Source organism: Oryctolagus cuniculus, chromosome 11 (assembly GCF_051225735.1).
Source record: "Oryctolagus cuniculus isolate XC-2025 breed Fujian yellow rabbit chromosome 11, ASM5122573v1, whole genome shotgun sequence".
Taxonomy (NCBI): domain Eukaryota; kingdom Metazoa; phylum Chordata; class Mammalia; order Lagomorpha; family Leporidae; genus Oryctolagus; species Oryctolagus cuniculus.
The window spans coordinates 99,025,001-99,050,753 of NC_142877.1; the positions used below are offsets into that span (position 1 = coordinate 99,025,001).

At 47.5% G+C, this 25,753-nt stretch overlaps 1 protein-coding gene across 2 annotated transcripts in view; it reads left to right on the forward strand.

The window, feature by feature from the left end:
- ELK3 (ETS transcription factor ELK3) overlaps positions 1-25,753 on the forward strand; it is a 222,376-nt gene that overhangs the window by 105,554 nt on the left and 91,069 nt on the right. For both annotated transcript variants that reach the window (XM_089308809.1, XM_089308810.1), the window contains 3 exons: positions 9,600-9,775; positions 12,863-13,056; positions 22,860-23,372. In XM_089308809.1, coding sequence (XP_089164935.1) covers positions 23,330-23,372 — 43 coding nt within the window. In that variant the 5' untranslated portion in view covers positions 9,600-9,775; positions 12,863-13,056; positions 22,860-23,329. The remainder of the gene's footprint in view (positions 1-9,599; positions 9,776-12,862; positions 13,057-22,859; positions 23,373-25,753) is intronic.

Here is a 25,753-nt window from a genome sequence, read left to right on the forward strand (position 1 = left end):
TTAATTCAGTCCCCAAATGCCTGCAAAGGCCAGGTCTGGGCCAGCCCAAAGCCAGGAGCTTGGAACTTAGTTGGGTCTCCCACTTGGGTATTAGGAGACCAAAGTACTTGAGCCATCATTTGCCGCCTCCCAGTGTGCACATTAGCAGGAAACTGGACTTGGAATTGAAGTCAGTATTCAACCAGGATTCAGGTATCCCAAGCAGTATCTTAACATTGCACCAAATGCCCATCCCCATGTAGGAATTAATGATTGATATGTGGCTAATGCAATTGGGAAACTGAATTTTAAATTGTATTTAATTTTAATTCATTTTAATGTCAGTTGAAATACAATGTAGCCATTTATAAGATGATTGAACAATGGAGATTTGTAGGATTTGTGCAGCAGCTGATAATAGAGAATTTTTTAGTATCTTCATTCCAGATAATATAGCAAATCCTCCATCATTTTCTAGCCGTGCTGTGGGTACAACTTTGCTTTTGTATCCACTACACAAACCAAGGCTTCACCTTCAAAGTTTCTACACACAAACCAGTAAGCCAACAACACCATTTGGAAATCTTGAATGGATTTTTCCAAGTCAGAACCTTGACCTTCTCTGTTCATTCTGCACAGGAGAAATGTCAAAGTGATACCATCCTCTCATGACTTCGGTTTGCAGCATACAAAGTTGTTCTTTCAAATTGGATTCTTCTTTATTTTTTAATAATTTGTTTGATTGTTTACTTGCATGTGATACAGGTTTATACATTTTTTATTCACATGTATATCATACAAACTCATCTCTTCAAAGTCCCAGAAAATGAAATAAGCTAACTTTATTTTGGTGTAGAAAATTTTGAAAAATCTGCAGAATTTTATCATCCTATACATTTTCCATGAAGTTTTCAAAGCCTCCTTGTATATAGGGATTTCAGAATTTTCTTACTAAAATAAATTTATCAATAACTCCATGTTCCATGGACCTCTCGAAATACCCTTGCACATACTGATGGGCTACAGTGTGGTGTTTCGACGTGTGCATTTTATGTGGCATCTTAAAATGTATATATCAAAGTGGAGTCAAGTTAACGTGGTGTTCGTGCCTTGGTGCACATTTGCCTACCCCTCCAAGACCCTGGGAGAGGCTGCAAGGCACCACTCACACAGGCCTGGGAGCTGCACATTCCAGGCCAAGTCTCAGCTGCCAAACACTATGGAAGTCCTCTGAGAACAATTAGGATTTTTTACTAGATGCCTTCATGCCGTGCCCACTGGAAATGTGTACCTTGGCACAACCAGGCCTCCAGACTCCTGTCACCTTCCTACTGCAACTGGAATTGGCATCGCAGCCCCTGGAAAATGGGCTCCTCTCTTCTTTACATTCTGCATGAATCACCCGCTCTGTAGAAGAACAGGGCTTGCCTCCGAGGCCTGCAGACATAACAGACCGACCGCTTTTCCCGTCCGACTTTTCCCAGGGGCTGGTGGGGCACCGCGAATCCCTCCTCAAGCCGCTGTAAGTTTTCCTCTCCTCATTCTCTGCCCTTTCCAAATCATATTATTTCTTTGGATCCATATTTTTTTTAAGTTTCTGATACACTTTTACAAATATTCTCAAGTAATGTGCTCACTTGTGTGTGTGTGTGTGAGTGTATGTGTGTGAGAGAGAGAGAGAGATTTGAGGACCATGCTTGCTGATCATGTAGGATTAGATGAAACCTGATGGTCTCTCAGTGTCTTGGGCTCCCCATCACTTCCAGGATCCAGGGCGAGCTCATTGGTAATAATCAAGGAGGCCCCTTGTCAATGGGGTCCTGCTAACCTTGATGGCCTCCTCTCTCTCCTTTGTTACCTTTGCTCCAGCAATACTGAGAGGCCTGCAGTCCCTCAGAGAAACCACGCCACTTCACTCCCCCATGCATCTGCTCCGCTGTTAGCCCTGACCATAATGCCCTCCTCTCCCTTGTCACCGGGGAGCAGCTCCCTCTCTAACATCCAGGCCAGCAGGCACCTGCCCTGGGAAGATTTCTACCCTCTCTCAGAGTTACACTGTCCCCTGTGCTGTTTGGATGCTCTGTATCTGTCCCATTGCTTGTGTTTCCCCTGTCTTTTGTATTATATTTTATTTCCTTGCCCATCTTTCTGGATTGATGTGGGCTAGGGTTGTGTCTTTCTCATCTGAACTTCTAGAACTGATCACAGTGCTATTCTTGTAATCTCCAACCAAAACTCATCATGGGGGGCATGCATTGTGCAGTAGATTAAGCCTCTTCCTACATCAGAATGCCTGTTTGAAGTTCCAGCTGCTCAGCACTTCTGATCCAGCTTCCTGCTAATGCACCTTGGAAGGTAGGGGATAGTGGGCCAAATACTTGAGTTGTTGCCGCTCATGTGGAACACCGGGGTGGAGTTCCTGGCTCCTGGCCTTGGCCTGGCCCAACCCTGGCTGTTGTGGACATTTGGGAAGTGAACCAGTGGATGGAAGATCTCTTTTTGTCTCTCCTCTCCTCTCTCTCTCTGTCACTCTGCCTTTCAAATAAATAAAATGAATAAATCTTTTTGAAACCCCTACTGTAGAATTGAACTGAAAGGAGTACAAAGAGCATCTGATGTGAGACGTTCAGGCATTTCCCACACTACAGATTTTCTTCTCGGCAAACATTTCTTGAGCGGACCTGACCTGAATCTACTTGGCTTTAGGATACAATTACCATCTGTGTGTGAAGGATAAAAAAAAAAAAGATGCAGCTTACCTAAGAAATACCTTATGCCAAAGCTCAGCACAGGACATGAAGCAAGGAGGTAGCAAGGGAGAATGGAGGAAGGAGAGAGAAGTGAGCCTGAGTGGAGTCCTCTATCCAGGGCCAGTCCTGCAGGCTTCGGCACCAAAGTGTCCGCTGAATCAGCCCACATCTCTCTGCTCGGTTACACCCAGCCCGATCCAGGCCCTGCTGTCTCTCCCCTGGACTCTGCGGCTGCATCTTCTCACTATCTCTACCTGTCCTGTAAATTCAAAAGTGGAAGCCCCAACACCCAATGTGGCGATACTGGGAAGTGGGGCCTTTGGGAAGTCATTAGGTCAGGATGAAATCATGAGGGTAGAGCTCCTCTCATGGGAAGACACCTTGGTTTGCTCTCTCTGGGCCAATGCACGCACAGGAGGCCAGGCTGAGCACACAGCATGGAGGCAGCCGTCAGTAAGCCTGGAAGAGAACCCTCAGCTGATCTTGGACTTCCCAATCTCCAGAACTGAGACATGAGTGTGGCATAAGCCTGCCTGTCTATGGTATTTGCTGTAGCCACTCAGTCTAACTGAGTCATCGGCCCCCATTCTCCATTCTCCACCCAACAGCCAAGGTCACCTTTCACACAAATAAGTCAGGTCAGGGTGTGCTGGTGTAACGTCTCCATGGGCTCCCTGTCATTTGACCGTAACTCACCCTACAAAGATCTAATGTAATCTGCTGGTTGGGACACCTCGGTTTGAGCCCTGGCTCTGCTCCTGATTCCAGCTTCCTGCTACTGCATACCCTGGGAGGCACCAGGTGATAGTTTAAATACCTGAGTCTGCCATCCACGTGGAAGTACTGGGTTGAGTTCTCACCTTTTACCTGCCCAAGCCCCAGCCATGAAAGCATTTTAAGAGTAAACCAGCAGCTGGAAGAGCTTTCTTTGTCTTTCAAGTAAAATAGATAGGTGAATAAATCAATAAAAGTTGTTTTTTTTTTTTTATTTTTTGACAGGCAGAGTGGACAGTGAGAGAGACAGAGAGAAAGGTCTTCCTTTGCCGTTGGTTCACCCTCCAATGGCCGCCGCGGCCGGAGCGCTGCGGCCGGCGCACCGCGCTGATCCGATGGCAGGAGCCAGGAGCCAGGTGCTTTTCCTGGTCTCCCATGGGGTACAGGGCCCAAGCACTTGGGCCATCCTCCACTGCACTCCCGGGCCACAGCAGAGAGCTGTCCTGGAAGAGGGGCAACCGGGACAGAATCCGGCGCCCCGACCGGGACTAGAACCCGGTGTGCCGGCGCCGCAAGGCGGAGGATTAGCCTAGTGAGCCGCGGCGCCGGCCTTAATAAAAGTTTTTTAAAAGACACCTCTGCTTTGAGACCATCTTTGACTACTGTGTCTCAAGTTGCTCCATGTGGGTAGACATTTGGTACGGTGGTTAAGATGCCACTTGGAGCACCCACATGCCACACTGGAGAGCCTGGGTTTGAGTCCTGGCCCTGCTGCTGATTCCAGCGTCCTGACAGTGCTCGACCTGGGAGACAGAGGTGATGAGCATTATCTGCCACCCATGTGGGAGACCTAGACTGAATTCTAGGCTCTTGTCTTCAGCCTGGCCCAGCCCTGGCTGTTGAGGCATTTGGGGAGTGAACCAATGGATGGAAAAACCTCTCTCTGTCTGTCGCTCCCCGTCTTCGTGGAGGAACGACACAGGACCCTGCGCTGTTCTTTTGTCTGCTCGGCCCTCCCCGGGTTTGCTGCTGGTTCTTCCCGGGTTGGCTACTATCCCTTCCACCTCCGTGGAAGGGCGGTTCCCCCTGCCACATTCCCCACTTCCGCGGGGGAGCGGCACACCGCCGGCCGGCTCTCTCGGGGGCTGCACAGGTGTTCCTTCAGATGTTCCCCTTAGATGTTCCTGGTGCATGTTGTCTCTCTCCTCCTTTATAGTCCTCCTCTGCCGATCCCAACTCGGCTGCCCACATGCCGAGTTCGCTGCTCTCCTCCAATCAGGAGCAGGATCAGCTCCTGGAGGTCATCACTCAAGTTGGCAAGAGGCAGCTGTGTAGAAGCTGTTTTCTTCTCTCCCAGCGCCATATTGTGGGAGAGCAGATGCATAGAATAAGTCTTAATTCCAGTAACTTAGTCTAGTCCGAGTTGCTCCCCACACTGTCTCTCTCTACCTTTCAAGTAATTTAAAATTAAATAAAGCTGCTACACAGTTTCCATCATGTCACCTGTTTTACTTCCTCCATAGCACCTTTCAGGACCTGACACACCTTTTTGTCTATTTACTCAAGTAGCCTCCTTGAGAACAGGAACCTCACCTGTTTGTTTTAAGAGACAGAGAGGACAGAGACACACAGGGAGAAAGAGCTCCCATCCACTGTTTTTCTCCAGGCTGGGCCAGGCCAAAGCTGGGATCTGGGAACATAATCTGAGTCTCACATGTGGGTGGCAGGGACCCAACTACTTGAGCCATCTCCAATTGCCTCCCAGGATGTACATCAGCAGGAAGCTGGAATCAGGAGTGGGGCTGAGACTTGAGCACAGGCACCCCAATGTGGAACGCAAGCAGCATTCCCAAACAGCAGCTTAACCACTGGGGCCAGATGGCAGCTCTGACTCACCGGTTTTGTCCCCTGCTCTCTCCCTAGCACCTCAATAGGTCTGACTTGGGTGCTGCTCGGAAATGATGGGTTACTGAATGACTAGACGTGTCTGGCACTGGCTCAACCTGCTCACAAACAGCATTTTCATGCAGTCATGTACAGAAAGGTTTCTTGCAACAATTAGTATGGAATTGCCAGTGATTTCCAAGATTTTGACATACCTGGAGGTGAGTTCATTCATCATTAGCTTCTTTGAAGTAGAAGGGAGTCAGAGTGTGTGACTTCATGCCCAGGTCCACATCAAAGTGTTCATGGATGAACGCAAGGGCAGCAACATTTCATGTGACCTTCAAATGAAAGATGCATGGAACTTCAAGGTGGAAGCATGCACTGGGGGGTGACAGTGCCCATTGGGGTCTGCACTGCAACTCTGATGTGCCCATAAATTGTGCGAAGGGTTATGCTCCCTAAAAGCATGTTTAGGCTTCTCTGCCTACCTCCTTTCTTTGCTGAAATGGTGAATGAAATTTCTGAAACACTGATCTCAGAAGCAAGATTTAACATGAAAGTTAAATAGTGCTTTTAGGACAGCATTGTCCTGTGGAACCTGCAATTTTCTTCAGATTTAGAAGTAGCACCAGACTGGGAATTGGACCCTGAGGTTTGAACCCAGACTCCAGTGCTCAGGAGTTGTGTGACTTTGGGCGGGACACTTTACTTCACCTAATCCATTTTTCTCCTCTGTGAAAAGTGATGCTGTTCTATCCACTTCTATTTACCTTTGCTCTAAAAGTCAGAATTAACGGTGAGCATTTAGTCAAGAGGATAAGATACCTATATCTGTGTCACAGGACCTGGTTTGACTCCTACCTCCAGCTCCCAATGCAGCTTCCAGCTAAGATGCATCCTGGGAAACAGCAGGTGATGGCCCAGTAGTTGAGTCTCTGCCACCCCTGTGGGAGACCTGGATTGCATTCCTGGCTCCTGGCTCCTGGCTCCTGGCTCCTGGCTCCTGGCTCCTGGCTTTGGTTCTGGCTCAGCCCTAGCCATTGTGGGCATTTGAGGAGTGAGTCAGGAGATGGAGCGCTGCCTGTCTGGCCTGTTTCTCAAGTAACAAACAAATAACAAAACATATAACCTAATCCATCAAGATGCTCAGCCAAAATTGATCAGGGGCCAGCATTGTGTACAGCAGGTTAAGCCACTGCTTGTGATGCTGGTGTCCCATATCAGAGTGCTGGTTTGAGTCCCTGGTGCTCCCTTCTGGTCAAGCTCTCTGCTCAAGCAGCTGGGAAGGCAGTAGATAATTGTCGCTCCCCGTCTTCATGGGGGAACGACACCAAACCCTGCCTAGGCTTCATATCCGAGTCACGGCACCATTATGTCGCTCCCCGTCTTCATGGGGGAACGACACCAAACCCTGCCTAGGCTTCATATCCGAGTCACGGCACCATTATGTCGCTCCCCCTCTTCGTGGAGGAACGACACAGGACCCTGAGCTGTTCTTTCGTCTGCTCGGCCCTCCCCGGGTTTGCTGCTGGTTCTTCCCGGGTTGGCTACTATCCCTTCCACCTCCGTGGAAGGGCAGTTCCCCCTGGCCACATTCCCCACTTCCGCAGGGGAGCGGCACACCGCCGGCCGGCTTTCTCGGGGGCTGCACGGGTTCCCTTAGATGTTCCCCATAGATGTTCCCGATGCATGCCGTCTCTCTCCTCCTTTATAGTCCTCCTCCGCCAATCCCAACTCGGCTGCCCACACGCCGAGTACGCTGCTCTCCTCCAATCAGGAGCAAGTCCTACAGTTAATTGGTTGAACTGGAGGCAGCTGTGCGGAAGCTGTTTTCTCCTCTCCCAGCGCCATATTGTAGGAGAGCAGATGCATAGAATAAGTCTTAATTCCAGTAACAGTCTAGTCCGAGTTGCTCCCCACAGATCCCCCTTTCTTTTTATTTTTTTGGCGTTGATACGCGCCTGTCTTCGGTGTCCCGCGGCACACACTCTGCTCTACTTGCTAGAGTTGCCACAGGCTCTTACAAGTCCTATCAATCAGGAAAACCGAATCCGGGTCCTCTCTTCGCCATTGTGAGGAGGTTTTTAGGCGCTGATGCGTGCCTGTGTTCGGTGCCCTGCAGCGCATGCTCTGCTCTGCTAGAACTGCCTGCAGGTGTTTACAAAACCTATCAGGCAAACCGAATCCAAGCCTTCTCATTGCCGTATTGTGGGGGAGACTTATTAGTGTTGGTTCGTGCCTATCTTCGGTGACCTGCAGCTCATACTCTGGTCGAGCTGCTTGCTGGCGCTTACCGCCTTAAATCAGGCAGACCGAATCCAAGCCTCCTAATTGTTGCATTGTGGGGAAGCTTTACTGATGTTAATTCGTGCCTGTCTTCGGTGACCTGCGGCGCATAAGCTGCTAGCTGCCCGCAGGTGCTCATCGCCTCACTTGATTAGGCAGACCGAATCCAAGCTCTCACATTGCAGTGTTGTAGGGAGGCCTTTTTATTTCTCTATTTCTCTATCTCCGGGCATTCCTATTTCTCCCATTTTACTTCTATCTTCCAGCATTCCTATTTTTCTCACTTTACTTCTAAACTTCTGTTTCTCTTATCCCTGCGGCTTCCCGGCGCCTCGCCCCACCGGCGGGCTCCGCCCCTAGGCTGCTTCTCGGCGGCTCGCCCCGCGGCAGCTTCACGGCTCTGCGCGGCTTCCCGGCGCCTTGCCCCGCCGGCGGGTTCCCGGCTCTGCGCGCACGCTCCGCGGTCTCCACGCACTTCGCGCCCACACCACGGCCTCGCGCCAACGCCCCGTGCTCTCTCTGCACGCGGCGGCTTCCGCGAATGTTTCCGCCACCACCGGCATTCAATCCAAGTTCCCCGGACTAACCTGGCGAATCCTGGCGGCCCACGTCTCTGCCTCTGGTTCCAGATCTTCGCCTCTCGCTCCCCAGGGTGACTTGAAGAATTCCAAGATGGCTTGGCCTGCACTCGCGGCTTCATCCTCCCTAACATTTTTCTCTACCCGGTATGTTTCCTTAAGTTTTCTTCCAACAATATTCCTCTCATTTCTCCTGGCTTCTCCCCACAGTCCGTATCCAAGTCTAAGTTTCTTATAGGTTTCACTTTCACTTTCAACCTGCAGTCCGTATCTAAGTCTAAGTTTCTTCTTGCTTTCACTTTAAATCCTAACTTCTTTCCCACAGTCCGTATCCGAGTCCAAGCCTCCTCCAGGTTTCACTTTCGCTTTCAATCCTAACTTCTTTCCCACAGTCCATATCCGAGTCTATGCCTAGGCTTTCAATAGCTTCTTCCGGCACCTAGGCTCTTTGCTAGTCTCTCTCTCCGGTATTTTCCCATTTCTTTCCTCCTAAGTTTCATATCCGTCCTAAGTTTCCTATCCAAGCTAGGTTTCCTATCCGTCCTAGGTTTTCTATCCGAGTCACGGCACCATTATGTCGCTCCCCGTCTTCATGGGGGAACGACACCAAACCCTGCCTAGGCTTCATATCCGAGTCACGGCACCATTATGTCGCTCCCCCTCTTCGTGGAGGAACGACACAGGACCCTGCGCTGTTCTTTCGTCTGCTCGGCCCTCCCCGGGTTTGCTGCTGGTTCTTCCCGGGTTGGCTACTATCCCTTCCACCTCCGTGGAAGGGCAGTTCCCCCTGGCCACATTCCCCACTTCCGCAGGGGAGCGGCACACCGCCGGCCGGTTCTCTCGGGGGCTGCACGGGTTCCCTTAGATGTTCCCCATAGATGTTCCTCGTAGATGTTCCTGGTGCATGCCGTCTCTCTCCTCCTTTATAGTCCTCCTCCGCCAATCCCAACTCGGCTGCCCACACGCCGAGTACGCTGCTCTCCAATCAGGAGCAAGTCCTACAGTTAATTGGTTGAACTGGAGGCAGCTGTGCGGAAGCTGTTTTCTCCTCTCCCAGCGCCATATTGTAGGAGAGCAGATGCATAGAATAAGTCTTAATTCCAGTAACAGTCTAGTCCGAGTTGCTCCCCACAATAATGACCTAAATATTTGGGTCCCTGCCACCCGCATGGGAGATCCAGTTGGAATTCTTGACTCCTGGCTTCAGCCTGGCCCAGCCCTGGCTGTTGTGACCATCTGGGGAGTGAACTAGCAGATGGAAGATTTCTCTCTGCCTCTCTCTCTGTCACTCAACTAAATAAATCTTTTCAAAAATCAATCAATTAAATCATTAAAAAATACACTAGGAACCAGTTTTGTGGCATAGCTGGTAAAGCTGATGTCTGAACGCCTACATCCCATATAGGTGGTGGTTCGAGTCTTGGTTGCTCCACTTCCAATCCAGCTCCCTGCTAATGGCCTGGGAAAGCAGTGAAAGATGGCCCAAAGTGTTTGGGCCCCTGCCACCCATGTGGGAGACTCCGATGAAGCTCCTGGCTCCTGGTTTCAGCCTGGCCCAGCCCTGGTTGTTGTAGCAATCTGGTGAGTAAACCAGCAGATGGACTATTCTCTCTGTGTGTCTTCATCTCTCTCTCTCTCTCTGTAACTCTAACTTTCAAATAAATAAATAAATAGCTCCAAGACTTTGGGCAAATCACTTAGCTTCTCTGTCCCTCAGTTTTCTTACCCATGGCATGGGGATAATAATAATAAAAAAAAGCTTTCTTCATGGAATTACATTATAAGATCATCACATGAACTCAGTGGTATCCTTGGCACTAAGCACTTGAGGAACAATAGCCATGATTACCATTATCATACATGCAGCACATGTTTCTTGTATGAAGTCCTGCAGTACAGTGAAAGGTGGAAGAGCTCCCCAACTCCACCCTGGTAATCTTAGCCCCACAGACAGGGCTACTACTGGTTCAGTGACCCTTCCAGCCATTTTATGGAACTTAAACATGTTTAGTAACATGAGCAGAATCATACCACATAGACTGTTCTGCAAGTTTCCTTTTCCACACAGCCATCTATCATGCTTACCTGTCTGTGTCGACAGATATTACTCTACCTCATTCCTTTAACACCTGCCTAGCATTTCAGTTTATGGAACCACTGTAATTAATTTACTCAGCACCCTATTGGGGGCCACTTACATTCTTTCAATTTCTCACTATTATAAACACCGTGCAGCAGGAGTAGACATTTGCTGCAACAGGTAAGATACCACCGAGACACCTGCATCACACATTAGAGTCCATGGGTTCAAGTCCTAGCTCCTCTCTCAATTTCAGCACTTTGAGGGGCAGCATTGTTGGCTCAAGTATTTGGGTTCCTGCCACCCATGTGGGATGCTTGAATTGAGTTCTCAGTTCCCAGCTTCTGGCTGGCCCAGCCCTGGCTGCAGTGGCATTTAGTAAACCATGCTTGAGAGAGCTTTATCTGTCTGGCTGTCTCTGTCTCTCTGCCTCTCAAATAATGAGAGGAATTTAAAATAATAAAATAAACACTGTGCTGTGACCATCTCAGATGTGTGACTGTGCACACTTGTTATAAGGCATCTGTAGGATAAAGTCTTGCATAGCACATGCAGGCCACACCTGTAAAGAATATTCACGCTGATGTGCAGGGACCTGAGTTGCACATCAGAATTTTTGGTTCATTTCATGCCACCATTGTTGATCCTCGCCCTCTTGGATTTTATTTGTTGATCTATGTGTGATAACAGATGAACAGAATAATCACATTTTAAAGTGTCCTAGTTGCTCTCTGGACAGATAGCAGGGATCATACTTGTTGGATAGGATTTAAACAGGCAAGGAAAGGTAGGAAGCGCTGCTCTCAGGAGGGGACTGCTCTGGGCACTCTGGGGGGCTGTGGAGGTCCCCGGTGAAGATCCCAGTCACACTGAGAACAGGGTCTCTGTATGGATGCTGTGGGATAGAAAGCCAATGCAAGACCGAGGAGCAAAGGTAAGGAACTAGGATCCAACAGGATGAATCACGTCACAGAAGAGGCCTTTAAAAGACCCACCTGTGGAAAGTGGAATTATATTACTGCAGTCACTCTAGCTTCTTATCCTTAAGACACCATGTATTGGTTAGGGGAGAATAGGTTAGGCTGCAGTAAAAAAGTAATCCCCAAATAGTGGCTTTAACCAATCAAAGCCTACTTCTCACTCAAGGGGCTGGGAATGAGTGGTCTGGTCATCATTTAGGTGAGTCAGTGAGGAATGCAGGCTCATGGAACAGGCAGCACCTCCAATGTCATTGGCTTCCATGCCAGAGAGGAGAGCACCAAGAGGTCTTGGATTTCCTGTTAGATGCTTCAGCCAGCAAGTGCCATGCTTTGCTGCCTTCATGGCTCATGGGCAGGACTAGTCACCTGACCCCATTTAACCCCCACCAAAGAGGACCAGAAGCGTGATTGCATCACGTGACCCAAAAGGAAAAGAACTGAAAAAAATTGGCAGACATCCTATTATCCATCTCCTTTCCATGGTCTCAAATAGGTGTCTCAGAAAACCCTATGGTGCTGGGCCGTTCGCCTGGTGGTTACAAATGCCCACGTCCCATTAGGGAGTACCTGGGTTTAATACCTGACTCCAGCTCCTGATTTCAGCTTCCTGCCAACGCAGACACTGGGAGGCAGTGATGATGAATCGAGTAATTGGGTTCCTGCCACCCCCATGAGAGACCTGGGTTGAGTTCCCTGGCCCTTCAGCCCAGGCCCAACCCCAATATTTGTGGATATTTGTGGGCGTGAGAATTCTATTTATCTCTGCCTCTCAAATACATAAATACAAATAATAAAAACAAAAACCCCATGAAAATTAAGAGAAGGGCCAAGCATTACTTTAAAATACTGATTGCTAGGGAAGTTGGTGGAAGAAATGTTCTAGAATATTCCCCTCTCCCAACCTCAACCCCCCAGTTATCATAGTTTACAGCAAACCTTTCTGTAGTTTAGTAACAATCTTCTAGCCCTAATTCCTGTCCCATTAATTTTGGATAGAATTCAATCCAGAGAAATGACACCACCAAGAAAGTTTGAGAGCCCTTTAATAGACATGATTTGAAAAACCTTACATAGAAATCAGTCACATTGTCACCTGGTAGAGAGCCTGCTTTGTTCCTGCCAACGAGTCCAGTGTCACTCATAACCCCTTGATGTTTGCTTCTTTACTTTCTTTTCTTAACTCTGAATACGTTTATAATTTCACCATGCAAAATCTCCTTTCCTGGTGCATTTCTGTTCCCCAGGCAGCAGCAACCTTTGAAACACTGACAATCCTACACCTTTCCGAATAGTGCTTGTGCACAGAATTTCTGAACAAACTAGGATCTGTGATGATGACCTTTCTTGCACTTTTATCACTGCTTTCATGGGAGAGCTAAAGACTCTCTATAAATATTAATTAAGCCTCACAACCCCTCTATGCAATACAGAGGGGCAAGGGGAAAGTGCAAAGATGGAGATTAATGACGCCAAGTATGTGACATAAGCCAAAAGTGATACTTCCACTTGGCATTTTTCATTTTCGTCTTTGTGATGTAGATGTGACCAGTGAATATTCATGTTGGAGACCCATGTGGTTTCCCTGCTCCCTTTCTTCTCTGTTTGCAGGTCTGAGCTCTCAGCACATGTCCACCGGGCCTGTTCTGGGCCCTCTGGACTTCCTGCTAGACTGCAGGAAAGGCCTTCCCTTTGGGCCTGGAGCCACCCTTCACTTCCCTTCCGCTAAGGAGAAAAGAGCCAGCTTGTCCCTGGGATGATCTAACTACACAGTCACACAGTGGAGAAGGGACTCCATGTGGTTGGTAAGTGATCCTGGTCAGTCATTGACCCAACTTGATTCTATTATCGGATGAGCACCCCTAATCCAAAAATTTGAAATCTGAAACATTTTGAGTACTGACATGAATCTACATTGGAAAACTCCACACCTGACCACAGGGGATGGTTCACAGCCAAAGCATAACACTAAGGACAGGCATTTGGCCTAGTGCTTAAGATGTCAGAAAATGTATGCAGTGCCTGGGTTCGATTTCTGCCTCCGCCTCTGGCTCTTGACTTCAGCTTCCTGCTAGTGCAGACCCTTGGAGGCAGCAGTAATGGCTCAAGAGATTAGGTCCCTGCCACCCACGTGGGAGACCTGGATTAAGTGTCTGACTCCCAGCTTCAGTCCTGGCCCTATCCCAGCTTTTGTCGGCATTTGAGAAGTGAAGCAGCCAATGGGAGCTCTCTGTCTCTCCAATAAATAAATAAATACTCTTTCTAAAGTAATAAATGTATTTATATGCTACTGATAAGCATATCAGTTCAGAGTGAGGAGTGATGGTGATGGTAAGCAACCTCAGACTGTGCACAGGTGGTAACATGTTTTTTTTTTTTTTTAAGGAGTTGTTTATTTATTTGAAAAGCAAAGTTACACACAGAGAGATGGAGAGGCAGAAAGAGAGAGAGAGAAAGTCTTCCATCTGCTGGTTCACTCCCCAAATGGTCGCAAGCTAGAGCTGCACTGATCCAAGAGCCAGGAGTTTCCTCCAGGTCTCCCATGTGGGTGCAGGGGCCCAAGGACTTCAGCCATCTTCCACTGCTTTCCCAGGCCATAGCAGAGAGCTGGATCAGAAGTGGAGCAGCCGGGACTCAAACCAGCGAATATATGGGATGCTGGCACTGCAGGTGGCAGCTTTATCCCCTATGCCAGCGCTGGTCCCCCACCATTACTTTCTGATGTTTCAATGCACACAAAGTTGCACACAATTATTTACAATGCCATATAAAGTTACCCTTTAGTTATATGTATAAAGTGTATAAAAAATTGAAAATGGATTTCATGTTTAGACTTGGGTCCCATCCCCAAGTTATCTAATTAGGTATATTCAAAGATTCCAAAATATAGAAGGCTAGTATAGTGATGCTGCAGGTTAAGCCACAGCTTGCAACACCAGCATTCCATATCAGAGTGCTGGTTTGAATCCCAGCTGCTCCACTTCTCATCTAGCTCCCTGCTAATGCATTTGGGAAAGCAGTAGAAGATAACTCAAGTACTTGGCTTCCTGCCATCCATGTGGGAGACTCAAATGAAGCTCCTGGCTCCTGGCTTCAGGCTGGCCTTGCCCCAGTCATTGCAGCCATTTGGGGGTGAAACAGTGGATGGAAGATTTCTCTCTCTTTTTCTCTCTCTCTCCCTCCTTCCCTCCCCTCTCCATTACTCTGTCTTTCAAATAAATGTAAAAATAAATCTTTTTTTTTTTAAATTCCAAAACATGAAAAGTCATCTGAAATCTAAAACACTTCTGTTCCCAAACATTCTGGATAAGGGATACTCAACCTATACTGTATTCTGACCTATCCCAGGCAAAACCTCCTCCTCTGGTACTCATGGTGTAGCTCTGAGGACTCCATTTTACCTGTAGCCCATTCCCTCTTGGGCATGATGGGGAGGGGTCATTTGAGAGTTCTTGGGAGTTGAGGACCTCTAGATGTGTGACTGATGTGTCCATGAGGAGGGTGCATGGCCAGCATTCCAATAAAGAAGACATGAAGGTTGCTAAAGCCGCCCTGGCCTGGGAACTGAGGAGAGGCCTGGGAATCTGGAAAAGCAGGCAAGTACCCAAGATCAGGGTGAAGTCAGAGGTTAGGAATGGAATACAGGACAGGATAACCCATATAGACCACAAGACCAGATCTGCGGGAAATAGTCCAGAGTTCTTCAACGTGGAGAAGCAATGGGACTCCCTGTAGAGGCCAGAGCTGTGTGATCAAGGAGAGCTTGAGATAGGCGTGGGGCTTAAAACTCTGTTGTTCGGGGTAAATCTTGAGTGCTTCCATTCAGCCTTCAATTGCTGACACAAAGGATTTTTCTGCCATGGCATTACCACCCTCCAGCCCCTGTGGGGACTTCCCCATGTGGTCAGCCCAACATGCTGACCACATGCTAATTAGTCCCACTGTGACATTGCCATGTTTGGGGACATAGACTGTTGTTACTCCTGCTAAGTGGTCAGCGAGGAAAACACCAACAGCTGCCCGAGGAAGTCCTCATCAGAGGTCAAAGGACAAGGTCACTAGTGTAGCCCCTGGGAATGAGTGAACTCCAGGCTCTGGGGGTGCATCAGAGGTGGCCCGGAGGGGAGGTGCTGAGTCCCTGCAGATCTTAACCCTCGTGTTCCAGACCCCACCAAGTTTTCTTTTCTCTTTGGGCTCCCCCTGATTCTTGAAGCTCAGGGGGTGCAGCTGGTGAAGACTTCTGTTCTTACGACATTTCTGCCAAACTGCGTGTCCTTTCTGTGAAACTTTGCCACTTCCCTAACAGGCTAAGCCTTTGAAACTCTAAAGTCAGGAAGAGTCTTTTCCTGACCCTGTTTTCCACTGTAACATCCTTTCCCGGAGGCCATCGGCGTAGAGGAGCCCCAGCATCTTCAAAAGGAGTAGGCAGGAGGAGATGTCCAGGAGAGCAGGGAAACCTTGGGGTGGGGAAAAGCATGTAGGAATGGTAAAGTATTTGCTTCCCACAAATCCAATTCCCAAGAGACTGATCTAGAGTTGGCTGTCTCACTTGGGTGGAAACCTTTTTTTCTTTCAAGATGATTCTTGGCCAATCTATTGGACTTGTGTTTCTGGAACATCAGTTGGGGACCACAGGACGAGCACAGGGTGTGGGGATGGCTCTCACCAAACACAGCCAAGGGATGGAGGTGCAGGGAGGTCTGGGCCCTGAGCACCCGCCGAGAAGAGGGGCCTGGAGAGTTTCTCCCGTCAACAAAGAACAGAAAGAGCCGGCCAGTGCCTCTGTGAACAGTGGCTGAGAAGAGCTGGGTTTCCACAACAAAACAAGCACACAGCTCAGCCTCCTGATCCGATGCGGGATAATGTGGCCTGGGAAAAGCGGGACCCACCTGAGTGGAATCAAATTGCTTAGTGCGATTCTTGTGCTCTTGCGGGTGGTTAGAAATGGACTTTCATGGCCCCACCCCGTAACTGTGTGTCTTCTGAGTCTCGGCTCCAAAAGGAAGGGTTAACGTGGAACGGGAAGGCCCTTTACATTCTGAAACACTGTGGAATATAAAACTCCTAAGTTGTAGCTTTGTCTGTAGGCAGTAAAATGACAGATGCCCTCAACGATAGAATCCTTTTGTGGAGTTGCCTTCACGTGAGATGTGATGTCTAGACGGACCCGGATTCTTGTCTGAGTTGGCTGAATGGGGTTAAGAGGAAAGTACTGGGTTGACTACAAATGACACTAGAATTCTTGCAACAGGGCCTTAGCTTTTGCCTGGATCCTACCTTACCCTGCCTGAAACACGTGCTCTTGACAGCTGTGCATGGGGACTTTTTTGCTCTCCATGAAAAGATTTCAATCCTCGGAGCGTCTATGCCGTCAACAGCACACACCGCACCTCACGTGCACACACACACACACACACGGACACACATACCACACTTACGTGAACTTACTGGAGTGCGTCAAGGCCCACAGTCCCCAAAGGTGCTTTACCAAGTGGTGGGTGAGAAGACAGAGCAAAGCTGAGACTCTGAGCTGGCTTACAGCCGCTGCAGTCCCAAGGAGCTTCATTTAAATTTGATTCACTTGCAGCTCTGAAAGATGTCATTTGTGTCAATGCAGGACGCATTCGATTTGGGGTGAGCGGAAATGTCCCCAGCTTCTGGTGGCAGCGGATACATCTGAAACATGGAATCCAGTCAATTTTGCTCCCAAGAGGGACAGGTGGAGGACTCCCATTTCCTGCCAATTCTGTTGGAAACAATGAGGGAGTGAAAAAAAAAAATGGAGCCCTCCCTTCTCTTTCTGGCCTTAGACATGAACTCTTGATAAGATCCTGGAAAACAGGCAGCATTTTTTAACAGCCATTGCCCTCCTCAGCTGAGAAAACAGCACGAGCCAAAGGAGGACCCGGGGCCACCTCTATTGTGACTGTGGCCAGGCGGACTCACTGTCGCCAAACAGCGGAGCCCGCAATGACTGAGATAAGGAGCATAATAACATTTTCACATGAACCCGACATTCTTACCTCTTCTATAGGAAAGGATATCCCTGCAGGAAGGAGGAAGGTGGGGCCCTGCCCATGTCCTACGGCAGTGCTGGGACTGCATTGTCCCAGCCTGCGTAGGGACACAGGAAGAGGGTACGGAAGTTTCAACAGGAAAACAGAGAAAAGTTCAAACGTAAACAGCATCCAAAAAAAATTCACCAATAGCATAGTAGGTTTCCTCTGTGGGCTTCCAGGCTTCCACGTCCCCCTGGCCTGGCAGAATGTAAGCTGGGGTTCTGTTCACCTTGGCAACCTCCAGCGTGCGTGACTATGCGGATCCCCTGCTGAATCAGTTAAGAGGATGTGTTTTCGATGGCACTGGAGACAAAAACAACCTCTATGCAGAGACTGTATCCTGGCCTGGCCGGAGTCTGATCCGTCTTTTCCATGTGTCATCTCTGGGGCGGGCATGGGCTTCCCTGAAGTCCTGTGTGAGGCAGGGCAGCTCCCCTCGGGAGGTTTGGACTACAGCTCAAGAGGCTGGGTCACAGCTTCCCACAGTAAGGCAAGGGTTTGGGTTGTGCTCCCTTGTTTTGCCTGGAGATGCCCTTTGAGAAACTCAGTCCTAAGGGATGCGAGAAGGGTCGGATTCCCACTCCACCCCAAAGATCCAGCGAGGGCTGGATGTTTCCTCGCCCCAAAGCCCCTGCTGTCTGCTGCAGTAGCCCCCAGGGCTTGAAAGAGGCTGCCACGGAGCCTCTGGTTTGAGAGTTATGGAAACCATGACCAAAACAAGCAGAACCAATTCCATGGTGAGATCTGAAGGGGAAAAGCCAAGGTGAAAAAATAAGAGAGCAGCTTTGGGAGATTCTCTCTCTATGCCTGGCCCTTGGGAACTAACCGTTGTCTCACTTTGCCTCAAGCTGCATAGACGGGTGGCAAAAACATGATAAAAAGATGTTCTCAGGGCCCCTGGTGCGAGGCCTGAGGGTGAAGATGTTCCCACGGGCAGCGGGTGAAAGGTGAGCTTCTCTCCACTTTCCCCCTGATTGAAAGACCTCACAACTCCACGGAGGAACTACAGAAGCCACTTCCGACCTGGTTCTAATGGGGGCTGCCAGGCGCTAAAAGCCGCATCAGTTGCTTCTGAGATGGAGCCAATCATACCTTTCAGGAGCAAACACGGTTAATAGACAAGCTGCCTAGATGCTGCCATTATGGGGCACTAAGGCCCCCTCGGCCCCCTCGGCCCCCTCGGCCCCCTCGGCCCCCTCAAAATAGCTCTTAGGCTCAGGTGCCTTTCACAGCCCCTCCAAGGAGGGAGATGGGACCGCTCTAGCTTTATAGAGGACATCTTTCCGAATTCCTTTTTCCAGAACAAATGGCTTCCGTTATGTTCAGCCAGGGATCAGTTCTTCACTTAAGGCTGTAAAACAAAATAGGACTGCTTCTCCGGATGTGTTCCTCACGACAGAAAGCTTTTGTGACGGCTGTTCCAGACGGGTGCTTGAGACGCCTTATCTAAAAGCCCAGGCTCAAGGAAGAGGGGGACCTTGATTTCTGCCTGTGGTGAATGCAGAGGGCTCAGCCTTGTGTGGGGCAGATTGCACTTTCCGGAACCAGGACAGCAGGAACTCACGTGTGCAGCCCACATGCATGCGACCGCTGTTGCTTCTCTCCTCACATTCGTGCGTGGCGGTATGCATTCATTTAGACAAGGTGCCAGCCAGTGGGTGGCACGGCCAGGACAATCAGGGGTGTTTCTCGAAACAGCTAACGGTTGACCCTAATCCGTCCGGGCAGGATCTTGGGTACCTGTCCTCCTGTGCCAGATAGATGCCCTTGAATCATTTGATGCATTTTAAGATGTCGGTAGCCACTGTAGCCACACCCGAGCCTGCCAGCTGGCCCACAACCCTGAGGACATTGCTGCCAGTCTCCAGAAGCCAAGTTTCTGAGGCCTATTGTTCTTTAATTAGGGGCTAGTACCAAAGTTTCAGACTGACCAGAGCTTAAAGAGTTACCTGGGCCCCAGGGGGTTCTTAACTCACAAAAGGGAAGCAGCATGCATGAGTAGGAGCCCTTGCAGGCCCAGGCTGAGTACTAGGGAGCCCAGAGTGAGTTAGATTAAGGAGGATGAATCAGCTGTACATCTCCTCTTATTCCACTCTTATTTCTAACAGGGATCAGTTTTCAGTTAGCTTTAAACTCCTAAGAATAATTGTGTGTTAATTAAAGAGTTCAAGCAATGGTATTAAGTAGAAAAAGAAAATACTACAAAGAATAAAATAGAAAGCTGTTCCTCGACAGTCAGGACAAGGGCTGATCAAGTCATTGCTTCTCATAGTGTCAGTTTCACTACAGGTTTCCTTTCAGGTGCTCAGTTAGTTGTCACAGATCAGAGAGAATATATGATATTTGTCCCTTTGGGACTGGCTTATTTCACTCAGCATGATGTTTTCCAGATTTCTCCATTTTGCTGCAAATGACCAGATTTCGTTTTTTTTTTGGGGGGGGGGGGGGGACTCTAAATCCCATTAAGTTGGCAGGTACCAATGCCATCTTACTAGTTAAAGTGATTAGTTTAAGTTCATAATTGATTATAAATATAGGATTAAGTGTCAAAGGGATCACATAAATAAGACCAGTGTCTACTAATAATAATTGATAGAATTAAAAAAGAGAGAACAACCCAACATGGGAAGCAGGATACACAGCAGACTCATAGAATGACAAATGCCCTAAACAGCACTCTGGCCTCAGAATCAGCCCTTAAGGCATTCAGATCCAGCTACAAAGCCCGTGAGAGTTTCTCAGGCATGGAAAGCCAAGACACTGTGGCAAAAAAAAAATGACCTAAATGAAAGATCTCTGTGAGTGAGAACCTAGCGGAAAGAATGGGCCATTAAAGAAGGAGGTACCTTTCTCTGAAGGGAGGAGAGAACTTCCACTTTGATTATGGCCTTGTCTAAATGAGGTCAGAGTTTGTGAATTCAAGAGGCCTCCATAGCCTTGCAGCTCATGACAAGAGCCTCGGGTGATTACTGACGTCATAAATAAGAGTGTCAATTGTTAAATCAACAAAAGGAATCACTGTGCATTTACTCCCCATGTAGGATCTCTGTCCTTAATGTGTTGTACTATGTGAATTAACGGTATAACTAGTACTCAAACAGTACTTTATACTTTGTGTTTCTGTGTGGGTGCAAACTGTTGAAGTCTTTACTTAGTATATACTAAGTAGATCTGCATATAAAGATAATTAAAGATGAATCTTAATGAAGAATGGGATGGGAGAGGGAGTAGGAGATGGGATGGTTTGTGGGTGGGAGGGTGGTTATGGGGGAAAACGGCTATAATTCAAAAGCTGTACATTTGAAATTTATATTTATTAAATAAAAGTTTTCTTAAAAAAAAAAAAGGAAGGTGAATCAGGAGAGGGACAGGCCTGGCTCCCTGAGCTCTGTAATACATGGCCCAGGAAGGATGTGGCCTCTGGCTGTGGGGCCCAGCCTGCCATGCTCTGTGAGCAGGGAGCCATTGAGCAGGGGTCTCTAAAACAGCCCAGCAGACAACTTGGTTCTAAGCTCCATCTCAGTGTCTGGGACTCACCTGATGCTCAGATCCTGATTTCTTCTGTCTCCATGGAGACTTCTAGGCCTGGACTCTTGTTCTTTCTTCCCCACATTACCTTCCCAGAAAATGAATCTGGCTTCATGGTACCTACACCTGCCAGGCAGCTCCTGGTTAGACTAATCCAGCCCTTGTCCCTGGGCTCTAATGTTCTGCACCTTCTTTCTCCTCAGCCTTTGTCATCTTCATTCATTCATTCTGCATTCATATATTCATTCAATAAATATTTAGTCAGCACTTACCATGGCCAGGTACTCTGCTAGGTGCACCAGTAATTAATGATTTGGGTATTTATATGTCTGCATGAATTCAGATGCCAAATCTGTTCAAACCATAGAAGATATCAAGGCCTTCACCTGGTAACAAAATACCTAAATTAGAACAACTGTAGCATTTGTGAGGGGGTTTGCCATGTTTCAGGCACTGTTCTTGGGATTTTACAACAACTCAAGAGAAAGTTACTTATCCCCCACTCTACAAATTAGAAAACTAAGGCTCAGAAAGGTCAATTTGCAAGTTTGGGGAGAACAAATGTCTTTTAATAGTTGAATCTGCAACTTATTTGGTTTGGGTGCTCCTACATTCAGGGCTGTAAGCAAAATATTTAACAACTCATATGGTGTGGGCACCAACCAGTCAGAACAGATGCCCAGCCATGTAGTGAACCAGGGTCTGAGCACTGAAGCCCCTGGGTGAAGATGGTGTGGCCAAGTGAGCGGTGGATTGGCCATGATGGCATCTACTTACGGACTGGTGCAGGGTTTCAGCCAGACAGTCGTGCTGCCCAGGTGAAATGGAAAAGCCCCCTCCTACTAACTGGTGCATAGTTGTGTTCATTGGCAAGTTGAGGAGTTACAGAGGGTTAGATGACCTTAACATGTGCTCCAAAGTATTAGTATGCTTGGGAATATGCGGAGATGTGAGTATGATTTTGTACAAACCTTCTTAGCTCACCAAAGCTTGCTTTCTTTCTGGATTCTAGACCAGAGTACCAAAACTGTCTTATTGTGCAGTGATTTCTCACTTCACATAATATAAGGTGACATCTTGATAGCACCAAGTATAAGCCAGATGTGTATATGGCTTTATGCATATTAACTCTCTTCATGTCAAGCCTATGAGGTAGATACTATTCTATTCTTCTCCATTTAGGAGGCAAGAACACCAAGGCACAGGGAAGGTGATGCAGCTGATTAATAAATGGCAGAGGCAGAATTTGAATCCAATGAAACAGGCTCCAGGGCACTAGTTCCTAACTATAATGCTTCTGTTTATGCTTCTCTGTGTCTCTGGTATGTTTGAATTATTTGCTGACATTTACAAATCAAGAAAGGTAACATAAAAATCCAGATGTTTAGCATCTCAGAATGAAAATTCAGGGACTTGTTAAATAAATAAAAATAAATAAACTTTAAAAAATCACAATGGGATAAAAACATTTTGTACAATATTGAATTTTTATAGGAAACTATAATTGTAAGGAATTTCATTTAATATCAGGTTGTTTTCTTTTTAGACAGAAATTTTACGTTTTATGTGATTTGGGTTTGAGGCAATCAAGGATTTCCTTTCCAATTGTTACAAGTTTTCTCCAGGAGCTGCTTTGAATTTGTTTTTTCTTCTCAGTGTTTTCCTTTAATCTGGCACTTAGTAAGGTTCTCAAGCACTTCTGGACTTCCTAACACGCCTGTTAGCAGAGTGCAATGACCATTGTCCACCCTCATTAGGAAAATAAGTTAGAACAGACTCAGGCCTGGGCCCAGACACCCCCGCCTTTGACTCTCGGTGCATCCTGTCTTTAGGAAGCGTCCAGTTGAGGAATCACAGATGTCTGCAGGGGCCACGCAGGTAACAACACTGAGTAAGGAGGGCTGGCTGCAGTAAAAACAACCGTGCATGCCTGGTGGTAAGCCACACATGACTGAGTGGCCTTGTCCTCTGCCCTTCTCTTCTCCCTGTGCTGATGCCACCTCTCTCTTGTCACCCTCCAGCCCACCACCTCCTCAACGCCGGACACCATGCCTCCATGGTTGCAGTGTTCCGATGGAGAGCGATTCAAAGTTGATGTGGAAATTGCCGAACAGTCTGTAACTGCCGAGACCATGCTGGAAGGTTTGGAAATGGATGAGGAAGGGGATGATGATGATGCGGCTCCTCTGCGAAGTGTGAATGCAGCAATAAAAAGGGGAGTCCGTGGGGCACCACCACCCAGAGGGCCTCCCTCACTTGAAGACAAGGAGAGGAAGGAAAAGCAGGCGGATGATATCCTTGTCCAGGACCAAGAATTTCCAAAAGCTGCCCAAGGAACACTCTTTGAAATTATTCCAGCTGCAAGCTGCTGAAACATTGAAGGCCATTGACAATCTGATCAAGGGGGAAACTCCAGAGGAGATTCCCAGGCCTTCAACATAACAAGTGAGCTTGCTGAAGACAAGGCAGCCCAGGCACACAGAGAGAACTCATGGTGGGAAGAGAAGAGAAGAAGTGCCTGACACTGCAACCTGGTAAAGATTGCTCCAAATATTAGTTGCATTGCTCTGTGTCTAATTGTTGATAGCAGGCAAACAGTAGACCAATGCAGCAGCAAATCTGTAGTTTTAGGAGAGTTTTTCTCTTAAGACTTGGACTAGGTCTTGCCATTCTCTTCCAGCCTATAGGGTTTCTGATGAAGAGTTAGCCCTGAGTATAGTTGGAGATCCTCTGAAAGTCATCTGGCTTTTCTTCCATGCACATTTTAGAATCTTTTCTTCATGTTTTACTGTGGAGAGTTTGCAGTGTGTTGAGGGGAAGATCTTTTCTGGTCATGTCTATTAGGAGTTCTATGCACTTCCTGTACTTGGACGTCCCTTTCTTTCTCCCAATTGGGGAAGTTTTCTGTAATTATTTCACTAATAGGTCTTCTAGCCCATTCTCTCTTTCCAGACCTTCAGGAACTTCTAAGATCCATATGCTGGGTTGTTGATAGTGTCCCATAAATCTCCAACAGGTTTTCTAACTTCCTTTTTTTTTTTTTTTTTTTTTTTTTTTTTGGTCAGGGTGTATGTTAGTAGGAAGCTAGATTGGAAGTGGAGGAGCCAGGACTCAAACCGGCACTCTAATAAGTTATGCAGGCATCCTAAGCAGCAGCTTAACCCACTGTACCACAACACCCAACCTCTAATATGATTGTCTCTGAAACTCATCTACTGGAATTTTTGCATGCAGATGCAGACCATAAACTTCCAAGTAGAGCCCTTGGAAGAGCTGCACCTTTTCCCATTACACCTTCTAGAAGAAACATTTTGGGAGCCGTCACTGTGGCGTAGCAGGTGAAGCTGCCACCTGTGATGCCTGCATCCTCTATGGGCACTGGCTTGTGTCCCAGCTCTTCCACTTCTTATGCAGCATCCTGCTGATGCACCTGGGAAAGCAGTGGAAGAGGACCAAGTACTCGGACCCCTGCCACCCACATGGGAGACCTAGAAGAAGCTCTTGGCTTTGGTCTGGGCCAGCACTGGCTGTTGCAGCCATCTGGGGAGTGAACCAGCAGATGGAAGATCTCTCTCTCTCTCTCTCTCTCTTGCTCTAACTCTGACTTTCAAATAAAAATAAAATAAATCCTTAAAAAAAAAAGGAAGAAAGATTTTGGGACTCCTTGAAGGGCTATTCTTTTCTTTACCTTCTTTCTTTCTTTCTTTCTTTCTTTCTTTCTTTCTTTCTTTCTTTCTTTCTTTCTTTCTTTTTGAGGGGCTATTCTATTCTTTCAAGCTAAATTCATGAGCCATTTAGGAAAATATTTTTATATTGTTTTAGAGTCACATCCTGGTTTTGATCTAAAATAGTAACACTCACCATTTTCACTTTTAGCCAAATAATATTGCTAGTCCAAAACAAATCCATCAAAGAATGACTATTTATTTGTTTATACTGAGAAAGTGCACTCATGGAAAGCAATTCTGAAAGTGTATTAGCTGAGTGGGTCACTACTTAATTTAAACGTTTTAATGTGTTTATTTAGAGAATCTGGAAAGAGTGTGATTAATATATAATTCTATTTTTAAATGTGTATTTATGTGTAAAATAGCACAGAAGGGTACTTCCAAAAGTCCATGGAAAATGCATATCATGAAAAAAACCATGGATGGAATACAAAATTTTTTCTTGCATCAAAATAAACTTATCATTGAATTCCATTTCCCATGAAATTTCTGAAGAACTTTAAAAAAAAAAGATTTGTTTTTATTTATTTGAAATTCAGAGCTAACAGAGATAGAGGGAGAGCAAGAGAGCGAAAGCAAGCAAGCAAGAAAGAATCTTCCATCTTTAAATTTACTCCCCAAATTGCCACAACAGCCAGGGCTGGGCCAGACAAAGCCAGGAGCCAGGAGCTTCTTCCAGGTCTCCTACACGGGGACCTTTCACTGGCTGATTTACTCCACAAGTGACTGTAACAGCCAGTGCTGGCCAGTCATAAACCAAGAGCCAGGAACTCCATCTGGGTGTCTCATGTGGGTGACAGGGACCCAAGTACTTGAGCCATCATCTGCTGCCTTCCATGGTTCACATTAGTAAGAAGTTGGATCAGGAGCAAGGAGTAGCCGGGACTTGAACCAGGCAGTCCGTTATGGGGTGTGATGTCCTAATCCATGACTTACCACTGTGCTACAATACTCACCTCAAAGTTAGTGTTTAGAAAATATTCAGCTGAGGGGGCCAGGGCTGTGGTGTAGCAGGTAAAGCTGCATTCGATGTGGGCACCAGTTTGGGTTCCAGCTGCTCCACTCCCAATCCAGCTTCCTGGTTAGGGCCTGGGAAAACCAGTGGATGGCCCAAGTGTTGGGCCCCTGCCATCCACATGGGAGACCCAGAGGAAGCTCCTGGTTCCTGGCCTCAGCCTGGCCCAGCC